Source organism: Orycteropus afer, unplaced genomic scaffold, assembly GCF_000298275.1.
Source record: "Orycteropus afer afer isolate SDZICR_OR568_19922 unplaced genomic scaffold, OryAfe1.0 scaffold00057, whole genome shotgun sequence".
Lineage (NCBI taxonomy): Eukaryota > Metazoa > Chordata > Mammalia > Tubulidentata > Orycteropodidae > Orycteropus > Orycteropus afer.
The window spans coordinates 157,773-178,880 of record NW_006921644.1 but is presented as its reverse complement, the minus strand read 5'-3'; the positions used below and the strand labels follow the sequence as shown (position 1 = coordinate 178,880).

The 21,108-nt window shown below is 40.1% G+C and overlaps 1 protein-coding gene across 1 annotated transcript in view; it reads right to left on the bottom strand.

The window, feature by feature from the left end:
• Positions 1-21,108, bottom strand: part of CNTNAP4 (contactin associated protein family member 4) — a 330,923-nt gene that overhangs the window by 240,349 nt on the left and 69,466 nt on the right. Inside the window, exon 2 of the mRNA XM_007939189.2 lies at positions 15,875-15,985. Coding sequence (XP_007937380.2) covers positions 15,875-15,985 — 111 coding nt within the window. The remainder of the gene's footprint in view (positions 1-15,874; positions 15,986-21,108) is intronic.

The following is a 21,108-nucleotide window of genomic DNA, read 5'->3' as shown; positions in this document are numbered from 1 at the left end:
TTGGGAAATCCTACTTCCGTAGTGATACTGCCTCGGAAACCCAAGGAGGGCTCGCTATGAGTCAGGGCCGACTCGACGGCACACAACAACAACAACAAATAGTAATGGCCCCATGCTTCAGCTGTATTTTCCCCTCCCCTCTAGGGAAGATACTTAGGCTAAAAATGTCATGGTGTCAGAGAAGGCCACCACCCATCCATCACTGTGTCACAATGTGGTGGCTGGCACACTGCTGTGAGGCTAGAAGCTATGCTACTTGTATTTCAAATACCAGCAGGGTCACCCATGGTGGACAGGTTTCAGCAGAGCTTCTCCAGACTCAGACAGACTGGTTAGAAAGGTCTGATGATCTAGTTCTGAAAATCAGCCAGTGACAACCCTATGGATCACACAGAACACTACCCAACACTGTGCTGGCAGACGAGCCCCGAGGTTGGAAGGTATTCAAATGACACAGTGGCTGTTAATGACAGACTGGAGCATAGCAACAATTGTGAAGATAGTGCCGGACGGGACAGCAGTTAGTTCTGTTGCATATGTGGTGACCATGAGCAGAAGCCAACTCAAAGACAACAGACAGCAATCAGAGAAGGAAGCTATACCCCCACTGCCTTCACTCTTTTTTGGGTTAGGCAACCCACCATGCTTTGAGAGGACAGGAACATTCCAGAAGATGCAGTCTCTTTCTGAAGCAGAGTCCCTTCGTACATGAATACCAAAATTTTGTTTAGAGGATTTTGCATTTATATTCATGACAGAGAGTGGCCTTTAATTTTCCTTTCTTGTTGTCCGTAACAGGGTTTGGTATTAAGGTGATACTGGCCTCATAATTGGACTTGGGGAGCATTTTGACTTCTTTCTGTTCTCTGGACATGAATGTGTAAGAATAGTGCTATTTTGTCCTTAGATGTGTTTGGAAGAATTCATAGGTGATGTTACTTTAGCCTAGAGTTTTCTTGTTTGTTTGTTTTTCTTGGAATATTTTAATTACAGATTTAATATCAATAGGGGAACATTTACATTTTCTTCTTTATTTCTTGTGTACAGTTTTTTAAGTTGTGTTTTTTACATTCTTCTTTCAATGTCTTTAAACTTTTTAAATCATCAACAATTATATTTTTAAAAAATATCCTCTCATTATCTTTTTTATGGTAATTAAACCATATATCCATTAGCAAGCATTGCTTTTTTGTTGCATTCTGTTTGTTCGTTATTAATACTCTTTATTTTTAGAACGATGATACAGTTATTAAAACATTTGGCTGCTAAGCAAAAGATCAGTGGTTTGAATCTACCAGTGGCTCCTTGGGAAAAAGATGAGGCAGTCTGCTTCTATAAAGATTTACAGCTTTGGAAACCCCATGGGGCATCTCTACACCACCCTATAGGGTCACTGTAAGTTGAAATCAACTCAACAACAATGGGTTTGTTTGTTTGATTGGTTGGTTTTAGGGCAGCTTTAAGTTGATAAAAATATAGCTCAGAAAAAAACAGAGTTCCTATATATTCCTTCTCCCTGCTGTACAATTTCTCCTATTACTGAACTCGTAGTTGCATTTATAGCTCATTTTGTAATTTCTTGATATATGATCATTCATTTTCACTTTCGTTTTTAATCATGCAATCAAGGCTATCAGTTTGGCTAAGCAACACCTCACAATTTCATATATTATGTTTTGTTATGACTGAGTTCAAGTGTTTTCTAATTTCCATCAGGACTTCTTTTTGAGAGATGTATTAATTTCTGCATCTTTTTAAGTGTTTTTAATCATTAATTTCTAACTTAATTCTAAGAACTCTAGTGATGCAGTGGTTAAAGCATTCAGTTGCTAAGCAAAAGGTTAGCAGTTCAAACCCACCAGCCACTGCATGGGTGAAAGATGAAGCAGTTGGCTTCTGTAAAGATTTACAGCTTTGGAAACCCTATGAGGCAGTTCTACTCTGTCCTATAGGGTCACTATGAGTCTAATCACTCGATGGCAGTGGGTAAGTTAATTCTAGGAAGGATAATTTATTCTGTATGATTTAAATCTTTTGAAATTTATTAAAACATTTTTTACAGCCCAGCATAAATTAAGTAAATATTCTAAGTCTACATGATAAAAATCTGTATTATGAAGTTGTTCCAGGTAGTAATTTATATATGCTAAATACTATATAAATATAAAAATAAAATGGAATGCATTAAAAAATGGAATTGATATTCTAGGGATTAGTGAGCTAAAATGGACTGGTATTGGCCAATTTGAATCAGAGAATCAAATGATCTATAATGCTGACACTGACAAATTAAAGAGGAAGATCAGTTAATACTACTATTATTCAAATTTATACACCAACCACTAAACCCAAAGATGAAGAAACTGAAGATTTTTACCAACTTCTGAAGACTGAAATTGACCAAACACGCAACCAAGATGTATTGATAATTACTGGTGATGGGAATGAGAAAGTTGGAAAGAAAGAAGCAGCATCAGTAGTTGGAAAACATGGCCTTGGTGACAAAAATGATGCCAGAAATCACATGATAAAATTTTGCACAACCAATGAATTATTCACTGCAAAAACCCTTTTCAAACAACAAAAATGATGACTTATAAATGTAGACCCGGCCAGATGGCATACACAGAAATCAAATCAATCACATCTGTAGAAAGTGGCAATAGAGATGCCCAGTATCATCAGTCAGAACAAGGCCAAGGGCCAACTGTGGATCAGACCATGAAATGCTCCTATGCAAATGTAAGTTGAGGCTGAAGAAAATTAAAATATGACCAAAATATGACCTTGAGCCCACCTGAATTGAGAGACCATCCGAAAAACAGAGTTGATGTACTGAACAGTGAGCAAAGACCAGATTAGTTGGTCTGAAGGATTCTATGGACAAAACACTGAACAAGATCAAGAACATTAGACATGAAGAAAGCAAACAGTCATTAAAGACAAGAAAAAAAGAGAAGATCAAAATGGATGTCAGAAGAGACTTGGACACTTGCTCATTAAAGGAGAGTAGCTAAAGCAAGCAGAAGAAATGATGAGGTAAAAGATCTGAACAGAAGAGTTCAAAGGGCAGCTTGAGAGGACAAAGTATTATAATGAAATGCACAAAAACAAAGAGATGGAAAATCAAAGGGGAAGAACATGCTCATATATCTCAAGCTGAAAGAACTGAAGAAAAAAGTCAAGCCTTGTGTTGCAATACTGAAGGATTCTATGGATAAAACACTGAACGATGAAGGAAGCATCAAAAGAAGATGGAAGGAATACACAGAGTCACTGTACCAAAGAGAATTGGTTGATGTTCAGTCATTGCAGGAGGTAGTACATGATCAAGAACCAATGGTAGTGAAGGAAGAAGTCCAAGATGCACTGAAGGAATAGGCAAAAAACAAGGGTCCAGAAACTGAAGGAATACGCAATGATGTTTCAACAAACGGATGCAGCACTAAGAAGTGCTCACTTGTTTATGCCAAGAAATTTACAAGCCTGCTACATGGCCAACTGAGTAGAACACAACCATATGTGTGCCCATTCCAAAGAAAGGTGATCCAAAAGAATGGGGAAATGATTGAACAGTATCATTAATATCACAAGCAAGTAAAATTTTGTTCAAGACAATTCAAAAATTGTGGCCACAGTACACTGACAGGGAACTTCCAGAAATTCCAGCCAGATTCAGAAGAGGATGTTGAGTGAGGGACAACATGCTGATGCCAGGTGGTTCTTGACTGAAAGCAGAGAATACCAGAAAGATGTGTATTTGTGTTTTATTGACTATGCAAAAGCATTTGACTGTGTGGATCATAACAAACTATGGATAACATTGAAAAGAATGGAAATTCCAGAACACTTAACTGTGTTCATAAGGAACCTGTATGTAGACCAAGAGGGAGTCATTAGAACAGAACAAGGGGACACTGCATGGTTTAAAATCAGGAAAGGTATGCATCAGAGTTGTACCCTTTCACCATCCTTATTCAATCTGTATGTTGAGAAAATAATCAGAGAAGCTGGATTATATGAACATCATGGCATCAGAATCAGAGGAAGATTCATTAGCCACCTGTGATATGCAGATAACACAACCTTGGTTGCTGAAAATGAGGAAGACTTGAAGCACTTACTGATGAAGATCAAGACTTCAGTATGAATTACATCTCAACATAAAGAAAAGAAAAATCCTCACAACTGGACCAATAAGCAACATCTTGATAAATGGATAAAAGATTGAAGTTGTCAAAGATTTCATTTTAGTTGGATCCAATCAACATCCATAGAAGCAGCAGACAAGAAATCAAATGATGTATTGCAATGGGAAAACATGCTGCAAAGGACCTCTCTGAAGTGTTTAAGAGGATAGATGTCACTTTGAAGGCTAAAGTGTGCCTTACCCAAGTGTTGGTATTTTCAATAGCTTCATATGCATATGAGAGCTGGACAGCGAATAAGAAAGACCGCAGAAGAATCGATGCTTTTGAATTGTGGTGTTGGCAAAGAATATTGAAGGTACCATGGACTGCTGGAAGAATGAACCAATGTCTTGGAGGAAGTACAGCCATACAGCCAGAATGTTCTTTAGAAGCAAGAGTAGCCAGACTTCGTCTCTCATACTTTGGTCATGTTGTCAGAAGGGACCACTCCCTGGAGAAGGATTCATGCTAGATAAAGTGCAGCGTCAGCAATAAAGGGGAAGCCCCTCAACGAGATGGACTGGCACAGTGGCTACGACGACGGTCTCAAGCACCACGGTCACGGCTGTGAGGACGGTGCGGGGCTGGGCAGTGTTTCATTCTGTTGTACACAGGGGCACTATAAGTCAGAGGACCCACTTGATGGCACCTAACAACAACATATCAGTATAAATTTTATATTTGCATATTCTGTCAAATTGCTAATTTTGCTATTCTAATTTTTTCTATTTCCACTGACCTTTTTTTTTTTTTTTGCTTGCTTGTTCTAAATTACAGAGAGAGATGCATAAAAATACACCCTCTCTGCTTTATTTTATTTGCATTCTCTATCTATTTATTTCTAACTATTTTTCTTTACACATTTTGAAGCTCTACCATTAGCAACAGAGTCCAACAGGGTCATTGCAAGGTATGTCCCTTCTCCCTGTGAGTTATGCCTTTATTCCTGATTAACTATATAATAAAGCAGAGTCAAAAAATTACAGTTACTAGAGTGAAGTAAAGATGAAAATTTTTCAAATATCCTTGGGCAAAGTTTGTGAACCAGGGTGACCAGATGGTTTCATTACAAGTATTTTCCATTTTTATTGCACTTGGCAATTGTAAATTGGTTTATGAAGTAAAAAATAACTTACTAAGAGCTTAACATGTTGATAAAGATTTGGAAAATGAAGTCCCAGATGAATTTTATGGTCAATGATGTGGTATTCGTATTTATAGATGATATTATGCATACTGGCTTTGAGAAGATGAAGTGAAAATTTACTTATATCTTTTCTCTCTCAAAAGGCCTATATCTTCTAGTCATTAAAGCAGAGGAGAGTTTGCTGTCACTTCTGAGATTAACACAGAACCACTTCTATTTTTCCATCTATTTATTTGATTCAGTGTCAGAGAGGACTGTCCACCTGACCTTCCCAGTTCCTTTCCTTTAGATTATGCTCTTCCCTATTGTCCTGCCTATGGATGTACTCACCCTCCTCCGATCTCTCTTGCCCAGTGTCCTGGGCCTCCCTCTATTTTATACTCTATTGTCTTTGGATCCCCTGTAGCACACACTCCTGAGCCCTTCATTAATCTGAAAATGTAATCCAAGTGAATGTGGCAAGTAGCCAACCCTACATAATTTATAGTGATAAAAAGAACTGCTAAGGCAATCAGGAAAACTAGATTATAACACTATTTTGTGGTAACCTTGTGCAAATGACATCCCCTTGTTCTTTTTCTTTCCTCTAAAAGTACGAAGTTGGAGTTCAGGATTTCTGAATTATATTCCAACTCCTAAGTTCTATGAGGGGAGCCAGGGCTGATGGCCAGAATAGGTAAGGGAATAGGCTCCAGGCAGGAAGTGGGAGCCAAGGCCAATGGCCAGAACAGGTGAGGGGAAGGCCAGAAAGTGAGTGGAGGAGTTTGGAATAGCTAAGGGAGACAAACATATCTGTCAGGTATTGTAGTGTGGTGGCTTGCATGTTGCTGTGAGGCAGGAAGCTGTGTCAATGGTGTTTCATGCACCAGCAGGGTTGTCCATGGTGGGTTCAGAGGAACTTCTAGACTGAGACAGACTCAGAAAAAGGAAGAGGCCATCCACTTCTCAAAGAATTGACCAGTGAATAGCAGTGAAACATTGTCTGATATATTCCTGGAGAACTTTATGAATAGCCCTGAAACATTGTCTGATACAGCGCCAGAAGATGAGCCCTTCACGTCAGAAGGCACCCAAAATACAATGAGGAAAGAGCTGCCTCATCAGAGTAGAGCCAACCTTAATGATATGGATAAAGTAGACCTTTAGGGACCTCCATTTGCTGACGTGGCATGACTCAAAATGAGAAGAAACAGCTGCAAACATCCATTAATAATCAGAACATGGAATGTATGAAGTATGAATCTAGGAAAATCAGAAGTTGTCAAAAATAAAATGGAATGCATAAGACTAATACTCTAGTCATTAGTGAGCTGAAATGGACTGGCTATGGTCATTTTGAATCAGACAACCATGTGATCTCCATGCCAGGAATGAAAATTGAAGAGGAATGGTGTGGCATTCATCATCACAAAGAATGCTTCAAGATGTATCCTGAAGTACAATGCTGTCAGTGATAGGATAATATCCATATGCCTATGAGGAAGACCAGTTAATACCACTATTATTCAAATATATGCACCAACCACCCAAGCCAAAGATGAGGAAATTGAAGATTTTTTACCAACTTCTACAGTCTGAAATTGACCAAACATGCAATCAGGATGTGCTGATTATCATTGGTGATCAGAATGCAAAAGTTGGAAACAAAGAAGAATCATCAGTAGTTGGAAAATTTGGCCTTGGTGATAGAAATAATGCTGGAGATTGCCTGATAGAACTTCCTAAGACTAACAACTTATTCATTGCAAATACCTTTCTTCAACAACATAAATGGCAGCTATACACGTGGACTTGCCAGATGGAGTACACAGGAATCAGACTGACTACATCTGTGGCAAGAGGTGATGGAAAAGCTCAATATCTTCAGCCAAAACAAGGCCAGGAGCTGATTGTGGAACAGACCATCAACTGCTCATATGCAAGTTTAAGTTGAAATTGAAGACAATTAAAAGAAGTCCACAAGACCAAAATATGACTTTGAATATATCCCTCCTGAATTGAGAGACCATCTAAAGAATAGATTGGATGCATTGAACACCAATGATCTAAAACCAGGGAATTGTGGGATGACATCAAGAACACCATCCATGAAGAAAGCAAGAGGTCATTAAAAAGACAGGAAAGGAAGAAACGACCAAAATGGATGTCAAAAGAGATTCTGAAACTTGCCCTTGAACGAAGAGTAGCTAAAGCAAATGGAAGAAATGACAAGATAAAGAGCTGAACAGAAGATTTCAAAAAGAAGCTCAAAAAGACAAAGTCAATTATTACAATGAAATGTGCAAAGACCTGGAATTGGAAAGCTAAAAGGGAAGAAGATACCCAGCAATTCTCAAGCTGAAGGAACCAAAGAAAAAATTTAAGCCTCAAGTTGCAATATTGAAAGACTATGGCACTATAATGAACATTGCAGGAAAAATCAAAAGAAGATGGAAGGAATACACAGTCACTATACCAAAAAGAATTGATCGATGTTCATCCCTTTCAGGTGGTGACATATGATCAAGAACCAATGGTACTGAAGGAAGAAGTAAAAGCTGCATTGAAGGAAGTGGCAAAAAACAAGACTCCTGGAATTGATGGAACACCCAATCAGATGTTTCAACAAACTGATGCCATGCTGCAGGCACTCAGTCGGCTATGCTAAGACACTGGAAGACAGCTACCTGGCCAACTGACCGGAAGATATCCATATTTGTACCAACTGACTGGAAGAGATCCACATTTGTATCCATTCCAAAGAAAGGTGATCCCAAAGAATGTGGAAATTATTGAACAAAATCACTGATATCACATGCATATAAAATCTTACTGAAGATAATCTAAAAATGGTTGCAGCAGCATATTGACAGAGAACTTCCAGAAATACAAGCTGGACTCAGAGGGTGATGTGGAGCGAGGGACATCATAGCTGATGTCAGATGGATCTTGGCTCAAAGCAAAGACCAGAAAGATGTTTACTTGTGTTTTATTGACTATGCAAAGGCATTCAATTGTGTGGATCATAACAAATTATGGATAACATTGAGGGGAATGGGAATTCCAGAACACTTCATTGTACTCATGAGGAACCTGTACACAGACAAGGAGGCTGTCATTTGAACAGAACAAGGGGATACTTCATGGTTTAAAATCAGGAAGGGAGTACATCAAGGTTGTATCCTTTCACCATACTTATCCAATCTGTATGCTGAACAAATAATCCAAGAAGTTGGACTATATGAAGAAGAACATGGCATCAGGATTGGAGGAAGGGTCATTAACAATCTGTAACATGCTGATGACACAATTTTACTTGCTGAAAGTGAGAATGACTTGAAGCACTTACTGATGAAGACTGAAGACTACAGTCTGCAGTATGGATTACACCCCAATGTAAAGAAAACAAAAATCCTCACAACTGGACCAATAAGCAGCATCACAATGAATGGAGAAGAGATTGAAGTTGTCAAAGACTTCATATAACTTGTGTTCTACAATCAACACCAATGGAAGCAGCAGTCAAGATATCACACAATGTATACCATTGGGCTACTGCAAAAAGACCCCTTTCAAGTGCTGAAGAGCAAAGATGTCTCCTTGAAGATTAAGGTGCACCTGACACAAGCCATGGCATTTTCAATCACCTCATATGCATGTGAGAGCTGGACAATGAATAAGGTAGACCAAAGAAGAATTGATGCTTTTGACCATTCCCTGGAGAAGGATATCTTGCTTGGTAAAGTGGAGAGTCAACAAAAAAGAGGAAGGCCCTCAACAAGATGGATTGACACAGTAGCTACAATGATAGGCTCAAGTATGGCAAGGATTATGGGGCTGGCACAGGACCAGCAGTGTTTTGTTCTGTTGTACACAGGGTCTCTGTGAGTCGGAGACGACTCGACGGCACCTAACAGCAAGTTCTATGACAATATGCTCTTCTAATTTGTAACGCTCTATAGGGAATGTGGGAGCTCTGCTGGCATAGTGTCTAAAGCATATGGATTTGAACCACCAGCCATTCCTCAGAGGAAGGTTGGACAATCTACTTCCATAGTGATACTGCCTCAGAAATCCAAGGAGGGGTCGCTATGAGTCGGATCCAACTCCAAGGCAATAAGTTTGGTTCAGTTCAATTTGGATAGGGACTGTACCTAACTTTTATTTCTAACTCACTCTAATAATGGTAGTGATGAAGAAGACTGAATTTCCTGTGTTTACTTTGGATACCTTAGTGTATATATCTGGTAGTGAGTATCTGGTACTGTGAAGCTTGCTGTAATCAGGTCAACTGGTGGGACAAAATTTGAAACTAATCACTATTTGTTTGGGAATGTGTTTCTCTAATTCATATGGCACCACCACAGTGCTCTGGTCACTTTCACATGACCAATATCATCTCGTTAATACCATCTCACTCTTATCCTTACTTTTCAAATCAGGAACTTAAAACATAGAGGTTAAACATCTTGTCCATCCTTAAGCAAAGAAGACATTACAGTGATGTAACCTGCAGTGTAGTAAATGGCTTTTCTAGCCATAGTCTTTGTAACTCCCACTTTGCTGTGAGTAAATGAGTAGCTGCCTGTTAAAGTCATCTACCTGAAGCAACACAAAGCAATCTTCTGGGAAGTTCACTCTCTCTCAGGTGTGTAGAATTCCGATGTCGGGATTGGTTAGTTTTGTCAAAATGAGCCCTCCTAGAGGCAGAAGGAGTCTCTCTGACTACCGGCTGAGAGAGATGCACTGCTGAAAGAGATGTGCTGCTGAGAGAGAGACATGCTATTGAGTGACTGAGAGAGATGATTGGCTGCTTCGAGAAAGGGCCAGCTGAGAGAGACTGAATGTGTTCCTCACTTGAATTGTAGCCTGTTGCTTCCCTAATAAGCCCCATAATCTGTGAGTTCTGTGTGGTCACCACAGAAAATTATTGAACCCAGCAGAGAGGTGGTGGATGCTGTGGAATGAATGGTTGGTGACAAGGTTAGTAAGAGAGTTGGAGGGTGGCAGCATGTCTGGCCTCTTAAGAACAGGCATTGGGCTGCTGATGGTGATTCTGTCTTCCTGTTGTGTAGTTAGAGGGGTCAAAAGATGCCATCTCCTTGTCTCTTTAGCATAAGCCCAGGAATACTAAGTACTAAATAGATCCTAGATATGTCTCATACCAAAGTGGCCACTCTTCAACTGAAATTTTATCATCAATGGGAAAGAGTCTGAAATAGAGAAGCAGGGTGGAGGACCTGAGTTCAGAGAAGCTCATAGTCTAGGATTATGGGAATGCCTCTCAGGGATCTGATTATTCAGGGCTCTAATTGGGTTCACCACCACCCATCTGTCAGTCAGTCATACTATGGTGGCTTGAATGCTGCCACGATGCCTGGAAGCTATGCCACCAGGATTTTAAATACTAGCAGGGTCACCCAGGATGGACAGGTTTCAACAGAACTCCCAGAATACGAGGAGGAAGAAAGGCCTGGGGTTCTACTTCTAAAAATTAGCCAATGGAAACCGTACGGATCACAACAGAATACTGTGCGATATGGTGCTGGAAGACGAGCCCCTACAGCCACAACAATGCACCCAGACACACCAACAACCAGGAAGATGGTGCCGGGTCAGGCAGTGCTTCCTTCTTCCACACACAAGGTCGCCATGAGTCAGAGCCAACTCAACAGTAACCAACAGCAGCAACAGCTGTTCCAAAGTGCCTCCACCTCCATCTTAAAGGCTGCACATCTGTGGGCTTAAAGCAGGACCCACTCTCAGAGGTAAATTAGAGTCCCAGGCAGGAAAGACAGGCAGTTCTAATAAGAAGTCACGTGCCACAGCTGGGAGTGTCATGGAGCCATGGGACCCATTCAATTCAAGTGGTGACTCGGATGCCAAGGGCTCAAATAGGCCTATCAGATCCTGTAATGGGGAAGAAGTTGCTATAGAAGAAAATAAAATTCCTGGCATCTTCTGACAACCCCCACCCCCAACAAACTCTAGGACGGTAAGCCAACTCCAATGCAACAAACCCTGTACCCCTCACAGCCACCCAACTCTGGTCCTGGAGACCTCCCAGGCCCACTTCAGACACACATCCACAGTGCCACCAAGGCTCCCCTTTGTGTGGGCTTGCACTCTTTCAATCTCGTACAAAACCCATCCCTTACTCTTTTTCTCATAAAGATAGAATGGGCATTAAACATATTAATGCTATTGTTTTAAAATGCAATGATTGTAAAAGATTTTTATGGAATATGCTTAACAGTAGGAAGCACCTGGCTCAAAGAAAACACCCTATTCCTTTTTATCACTGGGGATCTGGCTTGTTAACTACTAATATGCATCAAGAGTACCTGGGAACTTTCTCTTGGAGCTTTCATTTTAATTCCAAGAGCTGTATGTGAACAAGCATGCTGATTTAGGGCAGTGAGAAATGCCAAACACTTCTGTACAGAATGTTATCCTTATCCTCATTAATGGTACATCCAAGAATGGGAGTTACCCCTGTCAGTTACTCAGCTAAAATAATTTCTCCACAGAGAGGTGCTTGATGTTAACATCAAGCTCTGTGGGCATGAGAAAACATTGCTGAACAGGCACTTGCAACACAAGGGCTCAGTTGTGGTTTAAAAAAATAAACAATAGGAAAATACAGACAGCCGACATATTCCACTTTCAGCAATGCGGAGACTATCTTTCAACATAGAGGTCAGAAAACTCAAAGTGACTGTCAGCTGTGGACGTAATCTGCTGTATAATTAGACGCAGGCAAGCACACCAATATGTTTATACTTACACACACCTATAAACATGTTCTTTTGGTTGTGGATGATAATTTGTTTACTGCTTCATCCTTCTGCCCATATAGACAAGTAGAGGCAGTCCCTGGTTATACACAAGATCCATTCACTCCCGCGTCTTCAACTGGAATTTGTAGCTAAGTTCAGACACATGCATATGGTTCTTATTTAATTCATGGAAAGGCTGGAAGTCTTTGCTATGATTTAAAAGCTGCACGTGCAGCAAGGGAAGGTGACTGTGATGAAGAATTTGTTGCAAGTTGGGGTTGGTTCAATCATTTCAAAGGGAGGGCAAATTTACATAACATTAAAGGGCAAATATGAGTTGTCTGTAAGTTGGACATTCGTAACCCAGGGAACACCTGTGTATCAGATTGCATTAACCTATTTCCAGAGTTTCCCAGGTATAAGAAAACACTTTTATTTGGATTATACTGTATCCTCAGAAATAGGCTGAAGCCATGGCTTCTTTTTATTCTGTCTTTAAGATAATAAAGGGACTATCAAATGGGAGGCACACTAGTGTCTGCTTGGACTCTAAACTGATAATGACAAAAATTAGTGCATACTTAACTTGCCCATTAAAATTCAAGCTGTACTAAACTGTAACAATGGAAATACTGTATAAAGATAGAGATTTTTAATTCTGTTGTCTCTTCAGTATTCACAGTGATCGATTTTTATCTGTCTGTGTTGTTTACAGTTACATTTGGATGATATTCCCCTGAGCGATGAAATCTTTCAGGTTCAAGTTGAGATGCATCCTCCCAGAGAAAAGGAAGTAAATCATTTGTTTTTGAAAATGCTTTGACTGAAACAACCCTCGGGAGGATCTTTTAATGAGAAAGAAGTCATTTACTCAATGGTACTCAAGAAGCAAAATTAAACTCACATACCTCCAAAAAGTAACTTTTTCTTTCTCCAGATTGGAAGGATCAGAATTATTATTTTTAAGGGTGGCCTTTTCCTAATCTGTTTTACCCCACTGCTGGGACCTGGTCATTCTCAGTTATCTATAAGTGGCATTTCTCAACCAGAGATGGAGAACAATGGATTGGTGAACTCAATCCCTTGTTTCCTGCCTGTCCATTCTTTGGCTCTAAGTTCTCCAGACTCCACAGGAAAAGGCCACTCAACCTTGTGTCCCTTGGATACTCGGACCTTTCCTTCCTTGCTTGCTGACCCATTATCTGCTGGCGTGGCTGAACACCCTTCTCCTCCAGTCCCAACTAATACTTAATGAGGAATGAGTAACATTTGTTAGAGATATGCCACGCCATCTTGCGTGGCTCTTCCGGGTTCTTCTTCATTCCCTGCGGCCCCACCCAAGGTCATAAGTCAGTTAAAGGAAGTAGAAATTGAGCTTCCTGCAAGGCGCGAATTTTAAAAGGCAACATAGCCTCTGATAGGTTAAGACCTCTTCCCCCAGCTCTGATGTACAACCTCCTAACCCCAGGTCTATATAAGACCTCTCTCTCCCCTGCTCTTCCTCTTCCTCTTCTTCCTCTCTCCACTTCTTCTATTTTTCCTCTTTCTTTCTTCTTCTCTTCTTCCTCTTCTCCTCTTCTTCTCCTGTCCTTCCTCAGTGCAGGTGCCCTTTCGCCTCCTTAATAAAATCTCCTGTTGGGTACCCTGGTGTGTGGCGTGGTCGTTGAGTGCCGACGGAGCTCTAACAACATTCCTAATGAGGAATGTTTCAACATGGAAATAATATATAGCCTTTAATAAATCACTCAAGATCTGACATTCCTTTGTGAACACTCGATGTAATTAATAGGGAAAAAAAAAAGAAAGAAAAGATAGAGAAAAAAGAAAAAAAAATGTAATCAAGTAGGTTGACAACCAGCAAAAGATAATTAAAATGGTACTGTTTTGTTTCTTAGTTTCATTAACATGCAAATGAGATTCATGAGGGTTGATACTGTGTTTCACCAAGAGCCATAGAAATGAATTAAGAATGAAAACGACACTCACTGATGCAGACTCCTGACGGGTATGTAAATTAATGAAAAATATGATTTGGCCCAATTAATAACATATACTTTTAGTGATTTATTGAACCTCAGAAGATGAAATAAAGACAAATAGGGAATTAAATACTTTATCTCTTTCCATGGGTCACATTCTATGAGAACTGTCACTACTTAAGTGGAGTGGACGTCAATGCTGTTTTATTTTTTAGAAGGAGGACAGGGCGGAGACTTCTTTCTAAGACCAGTGTTGTGACAGACAGTTGTTCTGGTGGGAGGCCAATGGACTGGGCTCTGGATCGGGACGGCCCTGAGATGGGCGCTGCTGTTGTTGGTTGCTCTGGAGTTGGCTCTGACTCTGACAACCCCACGTGCAACTGCCCCACAGAGTATTCAAGGCTGGGAGCTTTTGGAAGCAAGTTACCAGGCCTGCCTTCCAGTGCCTCTGGGTGCATTCAAACCGCCAACCTTTTGTTAATAGACACACACATAACTGTTGGCAACACTCGGGGACTCCTTTCAGAGGGGCAAAGCCTGTGGTCAGTCAAGGCCTCGAGTTTGCAAGTAGATAGGGACAGTCCAGTGTGACCAGTTACAACTCTCACTATAAGGCCATTAAAAGTTAACAGACAAACATTGTCTACACAGATATGTTCCAGGCCTCCATATTATACAACAATCTCAGTTCCTACTGTCCATTGATACCAATACTCAGAATACAAATAAGTGATTTATCTCAAACAATATGAGATGAAATTTTAAAGTAAGTTTAAAATCATGTTAAACTATTATCTGAGTATCTGTCTGGTAATCAGCACTGTGTGTGACATGTAGACTCTCTACCCAACAGATCCACATACACAATGGTGATCGGCTAAGTTCTGTGCTCAGGGTGCTCAAACAGGAAACAAGAACCCTAAGGATGGTACCAAGGAGTAAAATGAAAAAGAGGAGATGAATGACACGGAAGGAGGGAAAATGCTAAGAAACAGATAAGGCCCACGTCTAACAATACATGGGTACTGGTGACATTTCTTATGGTTGTTAGAATATTTTCTGTGGTAGTACTGCCAGCAATCTTCCAAGAATGTATGTGGAGATCATTTTTGCTTTAGCATATAATGAAAGGGACTCAGTTTCTGAATGTACAATGTTCTGTTTCTAAGGCTGTTGATGTTGTAAGATTCTCTCTTATTTCTACAGTAACTTGCCATTTAATTTTTTGCAGTTTAGTTTAAACATATTCATGAGATCAAAAACAACCTACCTGAGATAGAGTGAAAAACATAAACTGAGTATTCCTTTAGGAACAGGAAAGCTTTAGTCAACTTCCATTTCTCAACAGGAGAGAAGACCATGTCAGTCACAGTGAGAGTGAAACAACCTGAAGGATTATTCATTTTAAATAACCAGAATCGTTTAAAGTTACTTATTCTGGCAAACTCCCTTGTTTAACTTGAAGTGGAGAGCTAATGAAATATTTGGGACTAATGTATCGATAATGAGTATATACTTGCTGTAGAAAAGCTTATTGTGTGAGACACACAAAAAGCTTGCCAGACTGACGAAACTCAATAGTTAAGAAGCTGAAATGATGATGTAAGATTTTCACACAAGATGCATCCCCTTGCCATTCCAGAACGGATGCAGATCAAAGACATCCAAGAGTTTCTATCAATGGCTTACGCAGAATTTTACTTCCTTTTGAAACATATTGCTCATAATGGTTTTGTTAAATTAAAATGGAAAATTAATGACGTTCACCATGGACCAACTAGAAGAGGAAAGCAGGCTTACCATCTCTTCGATTTAGCCTTGCAAATCCAGGACCATGGCTGCTAGAGAGCTCAGAAGAGCTGCTGAATGATGTCTGAGGCAAGGGAGGCACCAGAGGGTCGTCACAATCATCTGCCAGGGAAGAAAATGCCACATGCAGATTAGGCCACTGCTGATAGCTTTCTTGGAGTCAACAGACACAACAAGCAAACACACAAAAAGGATCTAGAATCTCTAGCAGTGCGTCAGCTGGTTCTACAGTGTGTTAGCATTCCACCGGAAGCTCTGCTGGAACACACAAGGTTTCCTGAAGAGTACAACCGAATGCTCCCTGGAAGAGAGGGCGGCAAAACTCTGTCTTGTTTACCGTGAACACATCATCAGGAAGGACCCATCACTGAAAAAGGACATGGTGTTAGGTAAAATAGACAGCATCAGCAAAAACTACAGAAACCCTTATGAGATGGATTAACACAAGAGCCACAAGAATAGGTTTAAATATATCAAAGGTCAGGAAGATAACACAGAATGGGGACAGTACATAGGATGAAGGGATGGTAATGTTCTCATTCTTGGTACAGGTGTCACACTCACAGGTTTTTATTTTTATACTATATGTATAAATGTGTGTGTATGTGTGTGTGTGTGTATATATATATATATATATACATGCACACACAATGTATTTACAAACACAGACACATACATATATGTACAAATATAGATACGTATATACATATATACATACATACATATATATATATATATATATACACATACATATATATATATATATTTATAGTTGTTGTTATGTGCCGTCAAGTTGGATCTGACTCATAGCGACCCCTCCTTGGGTTCCCAAGGTGGTACCACTACAGAAGTAGATTGCCCAACCTTCCTTCTGAGGAGTGGCTGATGGTATATACCACCTTAGTGCCTAAGGCATTCAACCGCTAACCAGAAGGTTGGCAGTTCAAACTTACCAGCCACTCCTCGGAAGGAAGACTGGGCAATCTACTTCAGTAGAGATACCACCTTGGAAACCCAAGGAGCAGTCACTAGGAGTCAGAATCAACTAGACAGCAGTGAGTTTGGTTGGTTATACATGTACACACATATATACATATGTATATGTATATGTGAAAATATTGATATGTGTATATTCTTGGCTAATAGCGAAGAATACTAGAAAGATGTTACCTGTGTCTTATTAACTATTCAAAGGCATTTGACTGTGTGGATCATAATAAATTATGGATAACATTGCAAAGAATGGAAGTCCAGACCATTGAACTGGACTCATTAGAAACCTGTACATAAATGAATTGGCTGTCATTCAGACAGAACGAGGGGATATTGTATGGCTGAAAATCAGCAAGGGTGTGCATCAGGGTTGTATCCTTTCACCATACTTATTCAACCTGTATGCTGAGCAAATAATCCAAGAAGCTGGACTATAGGAAGAAGAACATGGCATCAGGATGGGAGGAAGACTCATTAACCTGCGATATGCAGGTGACACAACCTTGCTTGCTGAAAATGAAGATGACAAAGCAATTAGTGATGAATATCAAAGACTACAGTCTTCAGTATGGATTACACCTCAACATTAAAAAAAAAAAATCCTCACAACTGAACCATAAGCAAGATCTTCATAAATGGAGAAAGGGTGGAAGTTGTCAGGGATTTCATTTTAATTGGACCTACAATCAACACCCGTGGAAGCAGCAGTCAAGACATCAGACATCGCAGTGCACTGGGCAAATCTGCTGATAAGACCTCTTTAAAATGTTAAGAAGCAAAGATATCACTTTGAAGACTAAGGTGCATCTAACTCAAGCCATGTTATTTTCATTCACCTCATATGCATGTGAAAGCTGGACAATGAATAAAGAAGACCAAAGAAGAGTTGATGCCTTTATTATGGTGTTGGTGAAGAATCGTGAAAATACCACAGCCTGCCAGAAGATCTAACACATCTGTCCTGGAAGAAGTGCAGCTGGAATGCTCTTTGGAAGTGAGAATGGCCAGACTTTGTCTCACCTACCTTGGTCATGTGATCAGAAGGGGCCATTCCCTAGAGGAGGATGTCATGCTTAGTAAAGCAGAGAGCCAGTGAGAATGGGGAAGACCCTCAAAAAGATGAATTGACACAGTGGCTGCAACGATGGGCTCAGGTGTATCAAGGATTGTGAGGCTGGCATAGGACTGGACAGGGTTTCGTTCTGTTGTACACAGGGCTGCTCTGAGTTGGAGTTGGCTCCACAGCACCAAACAACAACATATATAAGGGTACATATGTATATCCTTTTTGTGCATATCACACACATTATTTTTAAAAATAAAGACTAATGAGGAAAGAAGGATAGTATAATAATTCTCTCGTGTTCACCACAAGGTGCACACATGCTTAACTTATTTAGCTAATCTTTGTAATCTTTACACTGTCTTTTATTCTATACAGTGAAGTTGTTCCCAATTTTGCTTTAATCTGAACACTATTTCTCTCACAGTATTTAACATACACTGGTTAGTAAATAGCATGCAGGTTCATTGTTCCAAATGTCTTAAATGAATAATTTAACTTAAATAAAACTAGGAAGTATCTAAATTCATCTAGAATTTTATGAAACTCATTCAGACTAAACACCATTTGCTCTTGAAGGCCCTTCACAAGAATTCCATTATCACAGCATTTTATCTTTTAAGACTGCCTCATTTTCATTTAAAATTTGCCTTTCCTTTTTTTTTACACCTTAAATCCTTCTGCTAACTGTTAAGACAGACTGGATATCGGGCCCGCAGTTCCTTCACGTCTATTGATCGGCCTATGGACTGACACCAACCATTCTAGCTTTAACTACAGTATTAAGAAGCACAGACTAAAAAGACATGCAGTCCATGGAGTAGAGAAGAATTCTGACTATGCCTAATTACATGCAACAACCACAATGCTACAATCTTTACACTCCAGGGAAACCATGGTTTGTGTGTTTGCACATAAAAATAAATGTATCATATACGTGCACGTGCAAGAGGTGGGTGCAGGGGTGGGTGTGTGCACAGTGATTTTTGACCCATGATCAGTACACAGTTCTAAGTGACAACAAAAAAAAAGGATGTTTAACTGCAATGCACAATCAATTATGCAAGCAGATTCCAATCAATATTTTGGATGTAAAAATGCCGCTCTGGTGTAATCATTCTGGAGGGCATATGTTTACTGCTCACTGGTTTCTGCCGACTGTAAACTGAGAATCAATATCATTCTGCTTTTCGCTTAAAAAGAATGGAATTTAAATAAGAGAAGGGGTACTGATTCCATTTAAGGGGAGAGAGACAGGTTATCTGGAAAACAGGATCAGAGAGGCCGGATAGCGGGCTTCTGGTGTTGGGTGAAGCTATCATTCTTGGCCTAAGTAGTGGTTGCATGGCATTACTATTCTTTACCGTGAGCATATACAGTTCCCCACGATCTGTCAAACATCTATTTAGCAGTAAATAGTTTTAAAGCTTTTCTTATGTAAAATTAATATCTAACACTCACACAGTGAGTATGCAGCTAAGAACGTAATTTCACATACAGTAAGGAATTTCATCTGTATTCCTCCTCGAGGTACTAGTATTATTACTATTTTACAGATGAGCTAAGTGAGGCACAGAGTTTGATTCTTTTTCTCTCTCTGCTAGTAAATGGCAAGGAGCCCTGGTGGCACAATGGCTAAGTGCTCAGCTGCTAACTGAAAGGTTGGCGGTTCAAACCCACCAGCTACTCAGAAGGAGAAAGATGTGGCAGTCAACTTCCATAAAGATTTACAGCCTTGTAAACCCTATGATGTAGCTCCACTGTGTCCTACAGGGTCACTAGGAATCAGAACTGACTCAGGAGTAGTGGTTTTCAAGGGTAAGACATTCAAAAGGAGGCCTGGTGGTACAAATGTTTATGACTCAGATGCTACCTGAAAGCTTTGGGAGAAGGAGCTGGCAGTCTGCTTCCATAAAGATTACGGCTCCAAAAACTGTACTGGGGTGGGGTGGGGCAGTTCTACTCTGTCACTTAGAGTCGCCCTGAGTCAGCACCAAGATATTTACCAAGTGAGGTGGGTCCAGGGTCCAGTATAAAAGAACATGGTGATGATGCTGTTTCTTTAGCTTTATTGTTGCTGTTGTCATCTGCCTGCCCTTGAGGCAATTCCAAGTAATGGCATCCCTACGTGTGCCAAGGGGCTCTCCACAGGGTTTTCTGGGCTGTGCCTTTTAGCAGGTAGATTGCCACACCTGTTCTCTGACGTGCCTTTGGGCAGGTTCGAACTGCCAACCTTCCAGCCAGTAGTCAAGCACTTACCTGTCTGGAGTGGGGGAATTTCATAGACAACATCATGGCACAAAAGAAACCCTTAAGAAACCACATAAACCAACTCCGGGTTTACCAAGCTATTTGTTTCTTAGTGATTTAATTTTCAGTAGTCTTGACATCAGAAAAAGGGGGTCCTCGAAGAGTGATAATGAGGCTAGAGAGTGAGTAAAGGGGTATTTCCCTCTACACGTTGACGAAAGACAATTCCAGATGTGGTACCAGTCCCTGTGATTTTATTTCCTGACTGGTCACTGAGAGTTTTTCTAACTGCACCAGAAAGTACAGATCTGGGCTGTTCAGGACTGGATTCTAGCTCAATGGTCCTCAACCAGGTGTGGCCCATATGGGACACTTAGCATTGTCTGCAAAAATTTTGGTTGACGTAATTTGAGGTGTTACTGGCACCTAATAGTACTTAGAGACCAGTAATGATTCTGCTAAACACCTTAACAACACACAGAAAGATCTCAACAACAAACAATTATCTGGCCCTGAGTGACAACAGTGCTACAGGTTGAGAAACACTGTTGTAGACTATGGTGAAAGCAACCCAGTGAACTATCCCTTTCTTGGAGTCATCTCTCTGCTAGAACCCTTAGGCTTCCTCTGAAGTGTTAATGCTCAGAGCGCATGTATCATCGTTCAGAATGCCTCAATACATAGGCTTTTAAGGAAGCAAGTTTTCAAATTTTAAACAACATGCCAAAAATAGATTACACTTTATAGGACTTCTTCATTATTGTATTAGAATTTGCACATTAACCTTGATATACAGTTAGAAATAGTGATACTATGGTTTTTCAGCCTTAAAAAAAAAAAAAGAATATTGTACACAGATTATTTTCTAATAGTCCTAATTACTTATGTTAGACTATGTATATACTTCGGGGAAAAATGT